The 19,031-nt window shown below is 42.3% G+C and overlaps 2 protein-coding genes across 3 annotated transcripts in view; both read right to left on the bottom strand.

The window, feature by feature from the left end:
- LOC149083181 (retinal-binding protein-like) overlaps positions 1-19,031 on the bottom strand; it is a 47,420-nt gene that overhangs the window by 7,980 nt on the left and 20,409 nt on the right. For both annotated transcript variants that reach the window (XM_089236353.1, XM_089236352.1), the window contains exons 10-12: positions 4,422-4,508; positions 3,887-3,993; positions 18-333 (exon numbers count right to left, since the gene is read on the bottom strand). In XM_089236353.1, the coding sequence (XP_089092479.1) occupies positions 18-333; positions 3,887-3,993; positions 4,422-4,508 (510 nt within the window). The remainder of the gene's footprint in view (positions 1-17; positions 334-3,886; positions 3,994-4,421; positions 4,509-19,031) is intronic.
- On the bottom strand, positions 7,475-18,112 carry LOC149083182 (uncharacterized). The gene is made up of 2 exons (XM_089236351.1): positions 17,758-18,112; positions 7,475-11,248 (listed from the first exon to the last, which is right to left on the bottom strand). The coding sequence occupies exons 1-2, from the start codon at positions 17,989-17,991 to the stop codon at positions 7,559-7,561; spliced, it is 3,924 nt and encodes a 1,307-aa protein (XP_089092477.1). The 5' UTR covers positions 17,992-18,112; the 3' UTR covers positions 7,475-7,558.

The following is a 19,031-nucleotide window of genomic DNA, read 5'->3' as shown; positions in this document are numbered from 1 at the left end:
ATAAGGAAATTGTTTACATGTTCCCGGTCTTTCACACAAGTATGTGCCAATCTCACAAAAGATCCGGGTGTCCATTTTCTGCACTGGGATGACGTCTTCCCCGTCCTTGGTGTCGTCATCTTCGGGAGCATATGAAAGGCCGAATCCGATGTCGTGATTCTCAGTTTGAAACTCCCATTCGATTTTGGAGTTGGGTTCGGTCACGTCGGCTCTGATGGTGACGCGCGACCGCCTCGGCACGTTGTATTTTTTGACGCCGGTCTTCGACGACAAGTTGTTTTTCGTCTTCTTCTTGGAGTAATAACTTTGTGGTATGTTGTGGGCTTTCTTGAGCTGAAACAAACACAACTCGCGTTAACAACATAGGCAGAAAACAACAATCTCACAAAGAAATCTGAAAACACAATTTCTGAACGAGGAATAAATACAATAAATTTTGAAAAAATTTCAGCGTTCTGAATAAAAACAGTCAACTCTGCTATGTAATTCAGTAGACTGAACACGAATCTCACCAAGGAAAAAAAAACTAGATTGGATCCGGTTTTCTTTGTAATTGCACATTTAATACATTGAAACACAATGAAAAAATAAATATGCAAAAAAAAATCCCCATAAATATATAGGAAACACCGCAAAGATATAGAGACACAATATCAATATACATAGAAACACAACAAAAATGCACAGAAACACAACAAAAATGCACAGAAACACAACACAAATATACAATATACAAATATACACTGAAGAGCCAAAAAAACTGGTAAACCTGCCTAATATCGTGTAGGGTCCCCGCGAACCCGCAGAAGTGCCGCAACACGACGTGGCATAGACTCGACTAGTCTGAAGTAGTGCTGGAGGTAATTTACACCATGAATCCTGCAGGGCTGTCCATAAATCCGCAGGAGTAAGGGGGGTGGAGATCTCTTCTGAACAGCACGTTGCAAGGCATCCCAGATATGTTCAATAATGTTCATGTGTGGGGATTTAGGTGGCCAGCGGAAGTGTCTAAAGTCAGAAGAGTGTTCCGGGAGCCACATTGTAGCAATTCTGGACGTGTGGGGTGTCACATTGTCCTGCTGAAATTGTCCAAGTCTGTCGGAATGCACAATGGACATGAATGGGTGCAGGTGATCAGACAGGATGCTTACATACCTGCCACCTGTCAGAGTTGTATCTAGACGTATCAGGGGTCCCATATCACGCCAACTGCACACGCCCCATACCATCACAGAGCCTCCACCAGCTTGAACAGTCCCCTGTTGACACGTAGGGTCCATGGATTCATGAGGTTGTCTCCATGGCCGTACACGTCCATCAGCTCGAAGCAATTGGAACCGAGACTCGTCAGACCAGGCAGTCCTCAACAGCCCAATGTCGGTGTTGTCGGGCCCAGGCGAGGCGTAAAGCTTTGTGTCGTGCAGTCATCAAGGGTACACGAGTGGGCCTTCGGCTCCAAAAGCCCATATCGATGATGTTTCGTTGAATGGTTTGCACGCTGACACTTGTTGATGGCCCAGCATTGAAATTTGCGGAAGGGTTGCACGTCTGTCACGTTTAATGATTCTCGTCAGTCCCGTTCTTGCATGATCTTTTTCCGGCCGCAGCGATGTCGTAGATTTAATTTTTTACCGGATTCCCGATATTCACGGTACACTCGTGAAATGGTCGTACGTGAAAATCCAAATTTCATCGCTACCTCGGAGATGCTGTGTCCCATCTCTCGTGCGCCGACTATAACACCACGTTCAAACTCACTTAAATCTCGATAACCTGTAGCAGCAGTAACCGATCTAACAACTATGCCAGACACTTGTTGTGTTATATAGGCGTTGCCCACCGCAGCGCCGTACTCTGATTGGTTCCATATCTCTTTATTTGCATACGCATGCCTGTACTAGTTTTTTTGGCTCTTCAGTTTACAATAAACAAAAAATATAGAAAATTGAGGGGAAAAAAGAGAAAAAATCTCGTGAAAGTTTGAAAGATTCTTTTTTTTGCAATTCATCGTGAAACTTTTCTAAATTCTAAGATTTTGTCCTTGATTGTCAATGAGCAATATCTGTAACGCAAAAATATATAGGAAACATATATACAATATATTCACCGAGATACTTGAGTTCGAAATCGCTGAAAATGAGGGAAAGGACACCTTACAGAGAGAAACGCGGTGTCACTCATATATGCTTCTAAACCACCCCTGCACCTCGTACACATTCCTCTGCGGAACTTCTAACTAATTGGTACATGTTGGAATGTGCACACGTACGTGTTGCGAAACTGATGTAACGTTTGTTTCTGTGTAATGCTTATTATGTTTAGTGCCGCCATCTGCCATAATTTTTTCTAACTAGGAGTTAACGGTACTGAGATCGAATAATTCGATTCCTTTGTAGTCTCTGTGGCGAGACTTTTTACCGGAGAGATCGGCCCGCATATGCGCCTCGAAGTTAGGAACCTCGATGTATGTATGTTGTTGTTTCCCTCATTTTCAGCGTCGACTCAGAAAGACACGAAAGCAACTTTCTAATTGAAAATTAAAGGACTGGAAAAAACGTTCAAATTTAGCTTCACAACACACACACACAACTCAATAGATATAAACATCATATATACGGCTCCTACTAAAAAGATGACACACCTCAAAAATGAGTACGTTATTTGGATACTTTTTCTAATTGAAAGTGTATTTTTGTAAGCAACGGTTCAAAAGATAAAGGGTGTATAAACACCTTATGTTATACCTTGTATATAAATGAAGAACTGGCTTTCATCGAAAGTTTACCCATTGGTAATAGATTAACAATAATCTTCGTCTCTGCAAGTTTGGTTTCGGGTGTGTCCCTTCGTCAGTAAATACAGGATAATACAGTCAACGCCGCTTATTAGAATAACAAATATCGTTATCATTCGGATATTGTGCAACGAAGGGACACACCCGAAACCAAACTTGCAGAGACGAAGATTATTGTTAATCTATTACCAATGGGTAAACTTTCGATGAAAGCCAGTTCTTCATTTATATACAAGGTATAACATGAAGTGTTTATACACCCTTTATGAGAAAAAATTCGTTTGTTATAAGGACTTTTCAGATATAATGATATCTTTTTTTTTCTTTTCCGTCAAAAGTTTTTCCTACGCATTTTGAAGCTAAAGTTTGACCAAACTTGTTTTTTTGTCTGTAAGCTTTGTTATCAGGCTGCAATACTATGTAGGAGGTTAGGTGCTCTCTCATTCCCCCACCCCCCATTGTTGACAAACATTTCCAGACTTAATGCCGTAATCAGTCCGTAGTATTTGCTGTGATCCGTGTGCGTGTGGAGCTGTTTTACAATGCCTTCCTACATTGAAGGCATATGCATGTGACGAAAAAAGCTCTTTCCTTCAGTTCTTGATCAGTTTCTTTCAGTTGACTAAACTCAAATGTCTTTTTTTCTGAGGAACTTTCTCGAGGGATCTGTGAAATATATTGTACATTAAAAACATATCTTAATTTGTGTGATTTACATTAAGTCCCATTCTGAAGCCTCACAATGGCTGAATAACAAAAATGCTGGATTTAAGTTCAAAGGAAAAAAAAAGGTCCCGTTTTAAAATTTTTTACAGCTCATGTGCGGGAAAGACAAACACAGCTGTTCCGTTTTAGCAACACCCGTTTACCACACGTCCCGTTCAACTGAGCAGGATGTATGGTCACCTTACTTGCAAACGGAACTTTTCGGATATAGTTATCATTTGATTATTGCTATCAGAAACACCGAGTCCCGGTGTGATCAGAAAAAGCGACGTGGACTGTATTTAAATTTCCATTCATTTTACACTTAATTTCCACGATTATGAAATTTAGAAAATGAAAAGAAGATGGAGACAAACACTAGCTTACGAGCTTCAGACAAGCGGGATTTCCATCGGGATCAGTTCTCTCACCTCCCATGCATTTTGGCAACACATCGGGATCCATTATTCTATTGAGTTCTTCCATCCAACCATCTGAAATGCAAATAAGTACGATATGCTTTATACCTGCCAACAAGTACACATAAAAAGATGGCGCATGATTATTAAAAATTTATATATAATGAGCATGTCACTCTCCAGTTTCTTGGAAAGAAAAATTCACAGACCTCGGCAGGAAATAATCATCGCCCCGCGATTATCCCCATGCGAGTGCGCTACCAATATGTTGTAGAAGCGGCGGGGAACTTTCTTCCTTGGAGCGTATACTCGTATAAGCTGAACTAGACCGCGAGGAAGCAGCACAGTCTGACACGCGCGATTTAGCCAATAGCTCGTAAAAAAAAAGGTTTTAATTTCTTTTATTAAAACTTCGTTCAATTATTGAAGTGGTATCTGTTGCTGGTGATGCAATTAAATATTTTGATGAATCAATTTGAAATAAATTTCAAAAAGATACTCACTTTTGCCAAAAATTTTGACTTTGTTCCTCGTCTTCTCGTAAAGAAATGGACTCAATATCGCCCAAGCTATTGTAAATGCCCGGGACGCTGCAAATAAAAGATGAAACAAATTTGTACGCGTCTTTCTCATTTCATATGGCGTAATTTGGGCGACAATATGACCCTATTTTCTTGTAATTTGGAACGTACTGGTTTTTTTTTTTCAATATTATCATAATTAGAGCAGGGATTATATGCAAATTCATAAGTGCGTATGCAATTACATATATTAGCATTTTTTTTTATAGTTAGTGCGTAAAATCACCAAAATTTTGGAAAAAGAGCATATTTTTAGCATTTTTTGTATTAATCGCATTGTACTAACGTTTTCAAGATTGTTTTTAACTTTTTTATTCTCAGAGAATTTCATCAAATTTCTTCAATTTTTTTCAAGAAAATAGTTCACTATTGACTATTTTTCATTTTAGGGGTACATTTTTGAACGCAATTTTTAAGCATTTTTAAATGCATATTTTTCTACTTCTTAATGCAAGTGTTCTTTTTATTTTGCACATATTTTTCATTTCTAAGGAAACTTCGGTGTTTTTAAATGCATATATTTTTTCATATTTCACGCATATTTTTCAATAAACTTGAAGAAGGTAAACTTGCCCTTCGGAGCATATTATAGAATTTTCAAGGCATATTTTTTAATTTTATTCATATTTCAGTATTTTTGACTAAATGCATATTTTCACAATTTTCATGGATTATTATTATTATTATTTTCATTTTTCGACACTCTCAAATGCATATTTATTCATTTCTGTGTGTATTTTTATTTTTAGTGCTACACTTCGGCGTATGATAGATGGATTTGTTTTCATTTTTCGCACATACTTTTGATTTCATGGCAGGGCCTATGTCACGGCATTTTTCCAGTGTTTTTTAACGCACATATTCTAACGTTTTTAATGCATATTTCAGCGTGTTTTAAGTGCATATTTTCCACTTTTAAGTGCATATAATGTGAGCTATAATCAGGATTATGATCCAAAATATAAATATTCATTATTTTTGCATGTTTGTGATGTCAAACAATGCCGTCTTAACGCATGGGCCCACCCGGGCACGGCCCGGGGGCCTCACAAAAATGAAACTAGGTAAAAATTTTCTAGAATTTATCAGGTAGGGCCTCAGAAAAACCACTTGGTCCGAGGGCCCCATGATGCTCTTAAGATGGCCCTGGTGTCAAAACGACTTTTTCGTGAAATGGCGCGATGTTCTGTATTAACCTTATCTAGGAACTCAATTTACAGTGTAGTTCTCGATGGTTAGCGTGAAACAAAATGGAGTGAAGTGTGTGGTCTCCACGATATTTTAGTCGTGAACATTTCAAACAAAATAGTTTACGTTGTTATACGTTACTGTCTTCTGTGAAGATCATGCCAAGTTGAATTTCGATAAAGGCGCTGTAGCGCATCGGAGCTCACCCTTATTTCATGATGATGTTTAAGAATGGCTTGAACCGTTGAGGGGATAAGAAGTTTTCTGTCAAACATCATAATCAAGTACTTCAACAAAGTTCTTATACAGGGTGAGCGTCCTGGGCACATTTAAGAAATTGTTGAAAAATCAACCGTTTGACATAAAAAGGTGCGGTTTGCAAGAAAATGCTTATCAAGACATAGAGTTTTTTTGTTTTTTTTCCAAAATAAATTATAAAAAGTTCAAAATTTGACTCACAACATTGGGGGGGGGGGGACTGTGAAAATTGTCGGTCATCCCGTATAAACGGGACTCAAGCCCATATGTAGAAGGGGAGGATGCTTTGCATTGTATGTTAAGTAATTATTGGGGGATCTTAGCCCACCCACACAAAATTTATTGTGGGGGAATAGTCTCAGCCTCTAGGTTCTGGTGTCTATGCTCACAGGTGGTGCTCTCAAACAAAATACTCGACATTAATGCAACACAGTGTATAATTAATGTTTATGGCATTTTGCGTTACGTAAAACTAGGGTTACAAGATCCGAAGACTGAGAAATGATGATGTCTTCGCACGCAGTCTTAGGGACGTCACTTCTCCCAATTTTTCCATTATTGATATCAATAAACTCAGAAAACATGACAAACCAGAAGTTGATATCAAAAGCAGAAATAGAAAACATTCTGGGAATTTCGACGACCATTGGTCAATGAATGCGAGAAAAAAAAACCATATATATATATATATATGTATGTGTGTGTGTGTGTTTTATAAGTGTATATATACATACACACTTATATAAATGAAGAAATATATTTTTGCAAAGTGGGGAAAAAGAAAATTTTCCAAGAAAAAATTAAACATAATTCCAAAAACCTGAATAGGAGGACAAAAGACCAATTTTCCGAAACGTAGGAGGACGCTCAAATTGACAAAAAAAAGGAGGAAGTTTGGTAACTCTACGTAAAACCATCGCATTTCAATATGAGTGTCTTTTTTAGCTCAGGTTACATCTAAACTGGTGAAGAAGGGGGGGGGGGGAGTGTTCATGTCGAAATGTGATTATCGTGTATTCATCATACACTGTTTGTGTTGCATTTTATGCGTCATTCCAAGTTTTTCGTGAGTCCAACTTTTTCATAGTCCCACCTCACTGGCCCGTTCGTATTCCCACAATCGGCCCATTGGGCTGGGCATGGGGAAAAAGTTTGATTAGTAGGGGAAAAATGGGGTTTTCAGGACAATAGGCACTCCCCACTTACTCCCCACCAGGACAATAGGCACTCCCCACCAGGACAATAGGCAATCCCCACCTTACGAGTGGATGTCTTCCGCAGCCCTCCGCTAGATGGCGCTCACATGTTTCCCCCCCCCCCCCTTAATTAAATAGGGGGATGTATATAAATTATCGTTTGTAATTTTTTTTAACACACTTTTACTCAAAGATGACTTTTCTAGAAAGTTTTCAACATATCCCGCCCCCCCCCTTTTTTTTTTCCAAGTTAGCTGTAAAGAAAAATAAACACAACGATAATAAATTACAGAGTCATTCTATATGAATCAAGTTTTCATTTATTTACATGATTAAAGATATATACATTGAATAGTTGAGTAATAAAAAAAATTTACAAGAAAGATAATATTTACAAGAAAAAATATTTACAAAACACTACGTCGTGGGGATCGCGTAGTGTCCATATGCATATGTATTTATACCATCACCGAGAATATATCGTTTGTCATCACGGGGGCATAGCGTCGTCTTCCTCATGACCACCGTCTGCAGCTGGTGATGTTTTGATGCAATTTTAATCATGTTATTTTTTATGGTGGCCTTGCTACTTAGACAAGCCAAGTAGTCCTCGTGCTTTAGATGTTTTTTAACCACTGCGCGAACTACCCCCTTTGCGGTCTTTTTCTCCGCGACTGCTGTGGTCATCGAGTACATTTTAGCGCGGAGACCAACGAATTCCACAACGGGTTCGCCGCCGTTCTCATCCTTCATCAAACCCACCACTTTCTTGTTCTTCAGGCTGAACAGAGGATGGTCACTGGGGTAATTCGAAGTGTCGAATAGATGAAGCTCCTCCCGCATATCCCTATATACATCACCGGTTTTAATCTCGTATAAGAACGAGTCCGTATCTGTGAATAAAACTTCAACATTGGATCCATACTTTCTTTTCATAAAATTATAATGAAAATCTGCCATGATGTATTTGGATAGGTCTAGAATAGTCACACCGGTATAGATTGGTCTATCCAAATGAATTTTGATTTTGTTCATCCTTACCACAGCTAGATCACCGGTGATTATACGAAAATCTTCGAACGCTGGGGATGATGTGAGCTTCCTCAAGCTCTTCTGGTTGTTGGCCAAACGGATGTCAACGTGCTTTCGCAGGTTTTCTAGGGACTTCCCATACACAGCGTTGTTGAGAAGTTTGTAAAAGTCCTTCTCAAACTCACACCGAGCTTGCTTTCGCTTCTCGGTGTTGAACGCTATGTATGGTCGAATCCACGGCTCCTGAGTAAACTCGATAGCACGTTGAACACCCGTCAGCTTCATCCCCAGCGAGGTGTATAATTTTAAACAACGGTAGTGGATGACGTATGAAGTTTTATTCATCAGATTCGGAGCGAGCTTTTTAGATGGTTTGCCACCGAGTCTCTGCACATACGGTGACAACATTTCTGGGGTTATCTCTATGTTCTCAGCTGCTAGGGGGTAACAATTGTGACTATCGTGCAGATTCACCGGGTATTCCATGCTGACCTCGAGTATGTAACCCTTGGCGGCGTTGTCGTCCACAGCTAAAAAGTCGATCTCGCTGATCTCACTCGGTGACAACCATCTAAAATCGCTCACCGGGAGAGACTCCATCATACATTTACCATATAAATTATTTACATCGAAATACATAATATAAGAAGTTGGTTCACTGGGATTATAACCGGATACGAGAGGATTATTTGCCCGCGCATATCGTTTGGAGATAACTGACACACCACCCCTCACAGCTTTCTCCAAAAAGAGGTGCATGTCCGGGTCAGTGATCAGCTCAAGCTTGGCACCGGTCATCCTCAGGCATGCATTGAAAGCCAATCCAGGGGATGTATACGTGTGCACAGGGTCTATCTTGAAGTTGCCTTCACACAGCCTCCTGAAACGCTCGAACACATCCCCGAGGAGAAGCACATCTGTCTTTACATACAGATCGTGGTAATCACCGAGATTAGCAAGCTCGAACTCTCTCCAAACGTCATGTGCGTACTCATAATCCTCATCGGAAATATGTTGATCCCCAAGAGAGGTGTAAAAGGCCTCTTTTGGGGGCAGCACTGGGTCATTAAATTTACTGAACGAGTTCAAATACTCATATGGATATATACCTTTTCTTCGAAGGTAATGACTTTTACCCCCGAAGCATTTGGACAAGTTTAGAAAATCACCGGGCTCCATAGTCTTCACAAGGGATTCTAATGACGCATTGAGGAACTGGTTTGAGTCCAAGAATCGCAAGCGACCGAGAGAAAAGGAGATAAACTTCTCCATGTTCCTCCCGATCACTTCGATCCTTCGGTTTGGATATTCGCTCAAACCTTTCACCAGAAAGTGAGCATCATAGTTTTGCAGATTGTGAAAAATCACCGGTATGAATCTCCTAAGCCGCAGTTGGAGATTGCACTTCTGGTGGAGTGCGGCCCTGTACGTCCCAGTAATGTGACAGTGGTCACGAACCCTATCATCGTCCAGGGGTTGCTCACAAACCATGCAAGTGTAGGCTTCGCTGAAACTTTTTTGATCATGAGCAGTCATCCGCATAGGCACTGGGTTATCTAACTGGCTCATGACAAACCGCTCTTCATTGATGATGCACCGGAAAAATTCACTGATGCAATCCTCACCCCTATAAACTTTGGGCTCTTTCACATACAACCCATCGGGTCCCACAAGTGTATATGCAAAACCGCAGGGGCGGTGATGATGTTTCTGCGTGGTGTTGGAAAACGAGGGGTTCGGATCGCATCCTTCTACAAGTTCCAGGATTGCCTCGAAATCTGCATATATGATGTAGGGGACATGAAGTTGGAAATGGTGATTTTTGTAAAACATGATGTTATCCCCCTCACTAGGATAAGTGACGCGCTGCGGACCATGCTCGCGACAATGCGATATGTGTGCATTGTGTTTTTCACGGGTGGAGAATTTTTGAAGGCAGTAATTACAGAAATAAGAAGCACCTTTATGCTTCGTGGTGTATGATAGCAAACGAGACATATTTTTGATTAAACAATAATGGGCCGTTGTCTCGCTGCTGATGAGTAGCAGATTAATGATGGTCTGCGATGACGCCTCGCTTATCCTAAGAGGGAAAACTTCCATCCCCTCGCACCCAAAAACATTTATACGCAGAGAGTTCGACACTTCGAATTTACCAATCTGGTTTAGGGTCACCGGGTATTTGAGAGCTGTGGTATCAAGCTCGTTCTCAAACTGCGTGTATTGGTTCACCCTTTCGGGATGTACTTGCACTGGGTGTAGGGCAGCCAACACCGACCAGAGGAAGCATTTCTCGTCGTGGTTCTTGATGTTGATGATGGCTCCCCTGTTGGCTACCCCATTTGGCAATGTGATGTAACTAGCTGCACCCAGTGGTTGATACCTACTTGTGTTCAGCTCAAGCAAGAGCACCCGCTCGAGCACCCACCCACTCCCACAGCCCTCGAAATCCTCTGTCGCCTGCTTTACCTTATCGAAGGCTTCCTGCAGCTGTTCATCGATTTGCTCGATATCTAAAGTGGTGAGCATCTTGCTGCGGAGATACCCGCTGCAGAACTCGTCTTCCCCGTCACTACCCCTCCTCGAAAACACAGCAGTCGCAACTAAATTCCACTTTAATGATCTATGAGTGATCATATCTTCCCCCAAGCGCTGTGTCAATTCCCCTCTCACGCTGTCGAGGAAGGTAGTCATGTCCATCTCTGTGTCTGGCGTGGGGGTCAGTTCGTGAGTGGATAACATGCCTAAAGCACGCCTGACTTGCCTTCCTGCCCCTTGCTGCGGTGGTGCTCGGTGATGGTTCGATGCCCCAGGCTGGGCCGCTTCCCCGCCTTGCTGGGATGGTCCTCCAAGATGAGGTGGTGCTCGGTGATGGCTCGGTGCCCCTCCAAGCTGGGGTGCTCTTTGGGGGGCGTGGCCCATGTTGCGTTGGTGGCGCATGAGGTGACTATTGCGGTGAAAAGCTGCATCGCACTCCATGCACTTGTGCTGGCGTTCACCATGCGTCAACCTATGACGGTTTAGATTCCGACGTAGGGAAAACTCCTTGCCGCACGTCTCGCATAGGTGTCGCTCCTGAAAAACAAATAAAAAGGGAATGTAGGACACGTAAGTCTAACACAAGCAATGGATGAGAGATACAGAAACCCACGTCTTCCCGCTAGTTTCGGTGGCGTATCCGCCCTCAAGCGCGTGCTCAAGTCATCAAAGAAAAAAGAAATCAGAGATTGGTTGTCTGGCGAGAGAGCGTACACGTTACACAGGTCCATTAAAAAAGTGTTTCCCCGCAACAAAACAATAGTGGCCGGTCTGAGCAGTCAATTTCAAATCGATTTGGTGGACATGCGTAATCTAGCCATTCACAACGACGGTTACAACTATCTTTTAACATGCATCGACGTCTTCTCCAAATATGGTTTCGTCATACCCCTCAAAAGAAAGACCGGTGACAACGTTGTCAAAGCTTTAGAAAGCATCTTTCAACAACGTCAACCAGTGGCGCTACAGAGCGATAAGGGGCGAGAGTTTATAGCCGCGCCAGTACAGCGTTATCTAAAGCGTCAGGGCATCAAGTTTTTCACTACGGAGAACGAACAGATCAAAGCCAGCGTGGTGGAGAGGTGGAACAGGTCGCTCAGAAACTGGATGTACAAGTACTTCACTGCCAAGAATACTTATCGCTACATCGACATGATCGAAGATCTCGTGTGGAGTTACAATCACAGGTATCACAGATCTATAAAAATGAGACCGGTCGACGTGAACCCCGGAAACGAGTCTGAGGTGTGGAACAATCTCTATGGGAATACATCCAAGAAACAAGAATGTAAGTTTAAAGTGGGTGATCACGTGCGCATTAGCAGATCGAAGCACACTTTCGAGAGGGGTTACGAGTCCAATTTCACCGAGGAGATATTCGTGGTGAGCGAGTGCGTTAGAAGGGAAATTCCCGTTTACCGACTCAAAGATCTGATGGGGGAAGAAATCAAGGGCACCTTCTACGCCGAAGAGATGATCGGTGTTAAGATGGGAGAGAAATTCCCGATAGAAAAAGTTTTGAAGAAGAGGAGAAGAAAAGGAATAGTCCAGTACCTCGTGAAATTTCGCGGGTATCCGAAAAAATTCAACTCGTGGGTAGTGCTATAAAAACCCGGAAACAGCGCACGCATCTGTCATTTTCGAGATGGCTTCTTTCTATCTCACTTTACCCAGCGATGCCTCCATGGACTTTTTTCCAGACAACACGCTCTCGAATTTCGTGGTTAAACTCCCAAACACCCTGGAGTTCGAATCCGAGATGGAAGTCGCACTGTCAGAGATAATTTATCCCCATTCGTTCCACAACATCACTAAAGAGACAAACACTTTCGAATTCGATGTCGGTAACAAGGTAATGAAGACCGGTCGCATAGCCCCGGGTTTCTACGAGACGACCCCTGAACTGATCAAAGCCATATCCACTCAAAATTTTCAAGACAAGATCGGTGTGACGTACAACAAAGTCACGAAAAAAGTGAAGGTGAACCTCAAGAAAGACGCCAAGCTCAGACTCAGACACGGCATAGCTGAAAACTTGGGTTTCGAGCCCGGCCTGATAGAGGGCCCGACCATCGTCGACGGCCCTTTCACAGCGGATCCTAAATTGGACTTTCATCTCTTGTACGTGTACTGCAACCTGGTTGAACCTCAGGTCGTGGGTAACACCTACGCACCGCTACTGAGAATCGTGAAAACTAGCGGTCAAGATGGGGATATAGTCAGCGTGTCTTTCGAACGCGCCCATTACATGCCGCTAGCCAGAAAGAGTTTCGACATCGTTCACATGTATTTAAGGACGCACATGGGCAAGTTTTTCACATTTCAACGTGGAAAGGTGATAGTGAAACTACACTTTAGACTGCGACATGCATTATAAGCCGTACCGGAGCTGTGCCCACAGCATCAACGATTACTATCTGACACAGGCTGGAAACGGACTCGGATATTATCAGGGTAGCGCTCTGCAAAGAGGTTATGGCCTCGGGTCCATATTCAGCTCTCTCTTCAGATCGGCCGTACCGCTGTTGAAGCGAGGTGCCAAGGCCGTGGGATCTCAACTGTTACGCTCGGGCGTAGATTTCGCCAACGACATCGTTCAAGGAAAAGACGCAAAGATAGCTGCTCGCGACCGTGCCAAGGAAGCCGGAAGGTCTCTCACGGATAGGGCGGCCAGTAAAGTCAAATCCATGCTCGGAGGAAAGAATAAAAGGAAGAGACTCGTCAAGAAAACTGTCAGTAAGAAGAGAGCTAGAAAGCTGTCGACATCCGATATATTCAGCGATGGCTTTAATCCACGAAAATTCTCATGAATGTTTGAAAAGCGAAGCCGATCTGTTCACGGTGCCACCCACGGAAACCTCTATAGAATCAGCCGAGTGGGTGCAGTACCATCCTATATCTCAAGTGCGTGATTCGGGGGCCCCCCTCGAATTTCACGTGGCCGGTAGTGCCGAAGAATACATAGACCTTTCTGCCACTCAGCTGTATGTCAGAGTAAAGGTGACAAAACCAGAATCCGACGAAGCCGTATCGACGGCGAATAATTTCCTACACTCCCTCTTCTCCCAGATTGACGTCTCGCTAAACGGGAGAACGCTCACGAACTCATCACACACTTATCCGTATCGAGCTTACCTGGAAACACTGCTTAACTACGGATCGGATGCAAAGAGAGGACCCCTGACAGCCGAGGGGTACTACAAGGACACTGCAGGTCACATGTCTGACCTCACCAAGAACGAAGGGGCCAAGAAGAGAGCAAAACTCGCGGAAAATTCTTTTGAAATGATGGGCGTGCCTCACGTCGACATATTCTATCAACCGAAGCTGATGCTCTCTCTCGTGGACTTGAAGATGAGATTGGTTCGATCGAAACCCGAGTTCTTTCTGATCACTGCTGCTCAGGGTTGCGACGTGGTTATCGAGCAAGCGAGTATTTTTGTGCGCAAAGTAAGAATGAATCCTGCTGTGGCTGTAGCGCATGCCATGGCGCTCGAGAAAACAACAGCCAAATATTGCATTAACCGCGTGATATGCAAGGTCTATTCGATATCCATGGGAAGCATGAGTTTCGTGCAAGATAACGTATTTCTGGGTGTCATGCCTAAGCGATTGGTTATGGGCATGGTGGACACGGAAGCATTCAACGGAACGTTCGGTTTAAACCCCTTCGACTTCAAGCACAACAACGTCAACTTTGTTTCTGTTTCTATCGATGGAAGACCCGTCCCCCACACGTCGCTACAACCAGACTTTAGGAACAGACACGTCATCAGAGCCTACAACACACTCTTCGTGGGCACCGGAAGGCCCGGAGAAGATAAAGGATGTGACGTGAGCAGAGAAGAATACGAAGCCGGCGGTTACAGCCTCTTCGCTTTCAACCTGATACCCGACATGAGCGACTGCGGACACGTGCACCTACAAAAGCAGGGTAATCTGCGAGTGGAACTCAAGTTCTCCTCAGCCTTGACCAAGACCGTGTCGGTTATCATATTTGCCGAATTCGAATCGCTGGTGGAAATAACAAAGTCCAGAAGCGTCTTGTGTGACTTTGCGGGATGAACACTAAACAGATAGAGCGCGCCCTCTCGACACACCCCCACACACGAAAGGCTTTCCTAGGTGTTTTTGCGAGTGATAATTTACCCGAAAATGTGATCGCGTATCCCGCTGCACTGGTTGTGAACACGGACAGAGAGAACGAACCCGGAACGCACTGGTTGGCTATTTACATCGAAAACGAAGCGAGAGCTGATTTCTTCGACTCTTACGGGAACCCGCCCACCTATTTCAAGAAGGGACACATAAACAGATTTCTACGACGCTACTCGCGCGTCGACTATAATGACGTCATGTTACAATCAGATAAGACAACCGTGTGCGGTCACTATGTGATTTTTTTTATCTATTCTCGATGTATCGGCGAAAGTATGAATAATATTGTATCGCGTTTTAATATGCAAAACGATATGCGCGTAGCAAGCTTTGTAAAGAAAAATTTTTCTGTTAAATAAAAAATGCATTGTAATTTTTTGTCATTTACTATGGAACCTTTCAAGCTGACACATCCGAGCACCGTGCTCATTGCCGGACCTACCGGTTCGGGAAAAACATATTTTCTCAGAGAACTATTAAAACACAGAAACGAAATGTTTCGAGAACCTCACCCGAAGCGCGTTATATGGTTTTACGGCGAATATCAGACCCTGTTCGAAGACATGGAAGACTACGTGGAATTTCGAGAGGGGAGCAATTTCGAAAGCGTGGAAGAAGACAGCTTGGTGATTTTAGATGATCTCATGAACGAGCTATCCGGCGAGAAAAAATTAGCAAACCTTTTCACAAAATACAGCCACCACAGAAAATTGACTGTGATTTTCATTGTGCAGAACGTGTTTCATCAGGGGCGGGAAATGAGAAACGTTTCTCTGAACGCACAGTATATGTTTCTATTCAAAAATAGAAGAGATGTCAGTCAAGTGACCCACCTGGGACGTCAGCTGTTTCCCAGCAAAATCAAATTTTTCAACGAGGTGTTCGAGGATAGCACGAAAAAACCGTATTCGTATTTAATGGTAGATTTACGACCCGAGACGGAGGAAGAAATGCGCCTGCGCACTAACGTGTTACCTGGGCAGACGCAATATATCTATAAACCCAGGAAATGAAACTTTCCATTTTTGAAAATGACGGCAGTGATAGAGGTCGAGGGTTTCCAGCTGTCGGATAGAACATTCATAATCAAGGAGTTGGCGTGGTGCTTCATGCATTCGAGAGAGAATTTTCACTCTGTATACAAACCGCCCAAAAAATTTTCGGAATTATCTCCTAGAGATAGACACCAATGTCTCTACGTCACCAACAACATACACGAAATATCGTGGTCGGCGGGTGATGTACCCTTTGAAATGCTGGAGCAACATTTGCAGCGATTATCAAAAGTCGTATTGTATGCGAAAGGCCACGACAAGTGCCGGATGCTACTGCAACAGTACGGGTTAAAGGTTTATAATCTCGATGCCATTCTCTGCCCCAATATTGTGGACTTGCCGGAAGTGAGCGCGAACTGTTGTCGCCACGAAAGCATGATAAAGCACTGCGCGCTGAAGAAGGCTATAGCATATAGCATATGGTTGGAATAAAAATACCGTTATTTAAAAGTATGGCATTGGAGAAGCAACAAGTGCTTCGTCTACTCTCTGCCTGTCCGAGGAATAAACGTAAGGATTTGTTGAAGAAATTACCGAAATCAGCATTAAAGACAGTCTGCGAGTGCTCACTCAATATTTTGAAGGGTGTCATACCGTTATCCTCAAAACAGAAAAATAAACTGAAAAGGCACAGAAATACACTTCGCAAACTCGCCTGCAAAAAGACGCCGCTATACGAGAAAAAGCGCATGCTGATTCAGAAAGGAGGTTTTTTGTTCCAGTTAATCCCAGCCGCCATACAAACCCTCGCCACTTTGTTCACGAGATAATGGAGCACGCACAGAAATTCGCTCTGGTTCCAGAACAATTGTTATCGCGTCATGTGACCACAAAAGAGCAGCTTTCTGAGTTGGACAACGAGATGTTGAAAATACTGCGAAGCAAGGAGCCCGAAGCTATAAAAATTAAACTCTATCAGAATCTGCTGAACAAGAGAATCAACGTCGCCGAGAATAATCCACCGCGGTTACCAGAACCGAAAATTCAAGAAGTAGAAAAAGAGAAGAAAAAGAAAGTTGACGAATCACCAATAGCTCTGATTTCTGTCCCGAAATCGCAAAGAGGGCACTCAGAAAAAATTATCATGCATATAAATAAGCATCCGAACATATTAAAAATTAATTCTAACGGCTCGATCGTTTATAAGAGCAGACTCATCAAAGGAAGCGACATTCGCGATTTGATATCAAGTGTGGTCGGTCGGAGAAAATCACCCGTGGTGGGTCAAGAAATTTTCCTGAAAGCGCTAGAAGAAACCGGAGCTCCGAGAGATTATATAAAAAACCCATTTTTGAAACATATTTGGTTAGAGCTTTGAAATGCCAACAACAGTGGAAGCCGTGATCTACGATCAAAACAATAGAAAGCAGGGTATCGCATGGAAAACGGATGTACCGTCATTCGATTTACCGAGCTGCTGGTCCTACGAATTGGAGAGTCATGGAGAACTGATAAGACACAAGAGAATGTTCGCCATATTCACGATACTGATTGTTATATTATTTACTCTTATAGCAACAACATATAAAAATCAAATGGACTTTGAAAGATGTAATTCCTCTCTTCCGCTGGGAGGAAATATTTTTCTCACGTATTGCAATAAAACCTACGATATACGCTATTTTAGCGGAAATGCACCCACTACGAAAGCCGTTAATCTCACCAGTTCGCAAATGTATAAATTGATTCACGAGTCTGCGGATGTACTCATATACAACTGAATAAAATATATTTTTTTCTATGTATTTGAATTCTTGTGTCGAAATAAATTTACCTCGCGACATGAAATGAAATTTAAAAGCAATAAAAAAAAAATTAAAAGAAAACACTGACCTTTTTCTTCTTCTTCTCTGTTGGAGCATAACCACTCGGTCCAGCTTCGTCCATTATACGCTTATTCATGCTCATACATTGTTTGACGAAATTCTCCTCGTCTTCTTCCAAAAATTTAAATTCACTTCCACTAATTAAATTATCGTTGAGACATTCATCAATGAAATTTTGTTCATCAGCAAACAACCTAACTAGATCTTCTTCATTAATCCCGAAATTCACGAAAGAACTCATACTTCCAATGCGAACGAAGAAAGAAAGCTGAAATGAAGTTGACTCTATTGAGATCAAAAACGAAATGAGAGATCGTGTGAAGACGACACTTTTTATCGCGAAAGGTGATGACCAGAGCGTTATCGATGATTCATGTACAGCCGACGGTCATCGCGGTGACTCACATGCATCTGGGTACTCGTGACAATCTCACTCTACTGATTATTTTTGACTCAACTTGTGCACGCCAATACTGATTATTTTTGACTTACCAAATGTAGTACTGATTATTTTTTATACAGTCGAATGTTATACTGCGATTACTTTTTGGTGCTATCAAATCACCAAATGGGGTACTGTTTATTTTTTGCGCTTGCCAATGCAATAGTACTGATTATATTTGACTCCAACATAGTATATCCACATACTCGCATATAAAAGCTGTAGGGTAGACAGATTTACTTCACTCACTCGCTTTGGATACGCTCTCTCTCCGCAAATCTCACTCGGTAAGAATTTTTTTTTTTTATAACTATGGCTTCTTGTGTACTTGATCTGGAAGGGGTAATGCTTAGAAATGGACTATATGTAGTTAAGGAAATGGCTTGCTTCAATTTAGGCACAGGGAGAGTGTATCATTCACTCTATCTGCCACCTTTTTCTAGCGATGAGCTTGCAGATGAAGATTTTAAGCAAATGGTTTGGGTTAGTAAAAATATCCATAATATTGGATGGGAAGAAGGTCTTTTCGACTATAAATTGATGAAAATTCATCTCGTAAGCGTAAATAATAAGTTTAGTCAAATTTATGTTAATTGCATGCAGAAAAAAAAATTTCTAGAGCAGCGATTTAATTTGAAAACGGTAGAAGTCTTGAACTTTCCTAAATCGCTAGCGGCAAACAGCGTTTCTTGCAGCTTTCACCCTCTGCAAAAGGGTCATTGTGCTAGAGGGAAGGTCATGGCGTACGCTGAATGGTTAGATGGTTAAAATTAATTTCTAATTTTTTTTTTAATAATAGTTACAATTTTTTTTTAAATTATTTGTTTATGCGTAACAGA

The sequence above is a fragment of the Pholcus phalangioides genome, unplaced genomic scaffold, assembly GCF_987345545.1.
Source record: "Pholcus phalangioides strain wild (caught in Gottingen) unplaced genomic scaffold, Ppha-v1.0 ptg000009l_1, whole genome shotgun sequence".
Classification (NCBI taxonomy): domain Eukaryota; kingdom Metazoa; phylum Arthropoda; class Arachnida; order Araneae; family Pholcidae; genus Pholcus; species Pholcus phalangioides.
This window is presented reverse-complemented; position numbering and strand designations above follow the sequence as displayed.

What these genes read in the sequence shown, in the direction of transcription:
- LOC149083182 (XM_089236351.1), bottom strand. Translation starts at nt 17,991, where the DNA reads ATGAGTTCTTTCGTGAATTTCGGGATTAATGAAGAAGATCTAGTTAGG. An exon ending in CAGAGAAGAAGAAGAAAAAG is followed by an intron (nt 11,249 to 17,757) that starts GTCAGTGTTTTC and finishes TTTGTTTTTCAG; the next exon opens with GAGCGACACCTATGCGAGAC.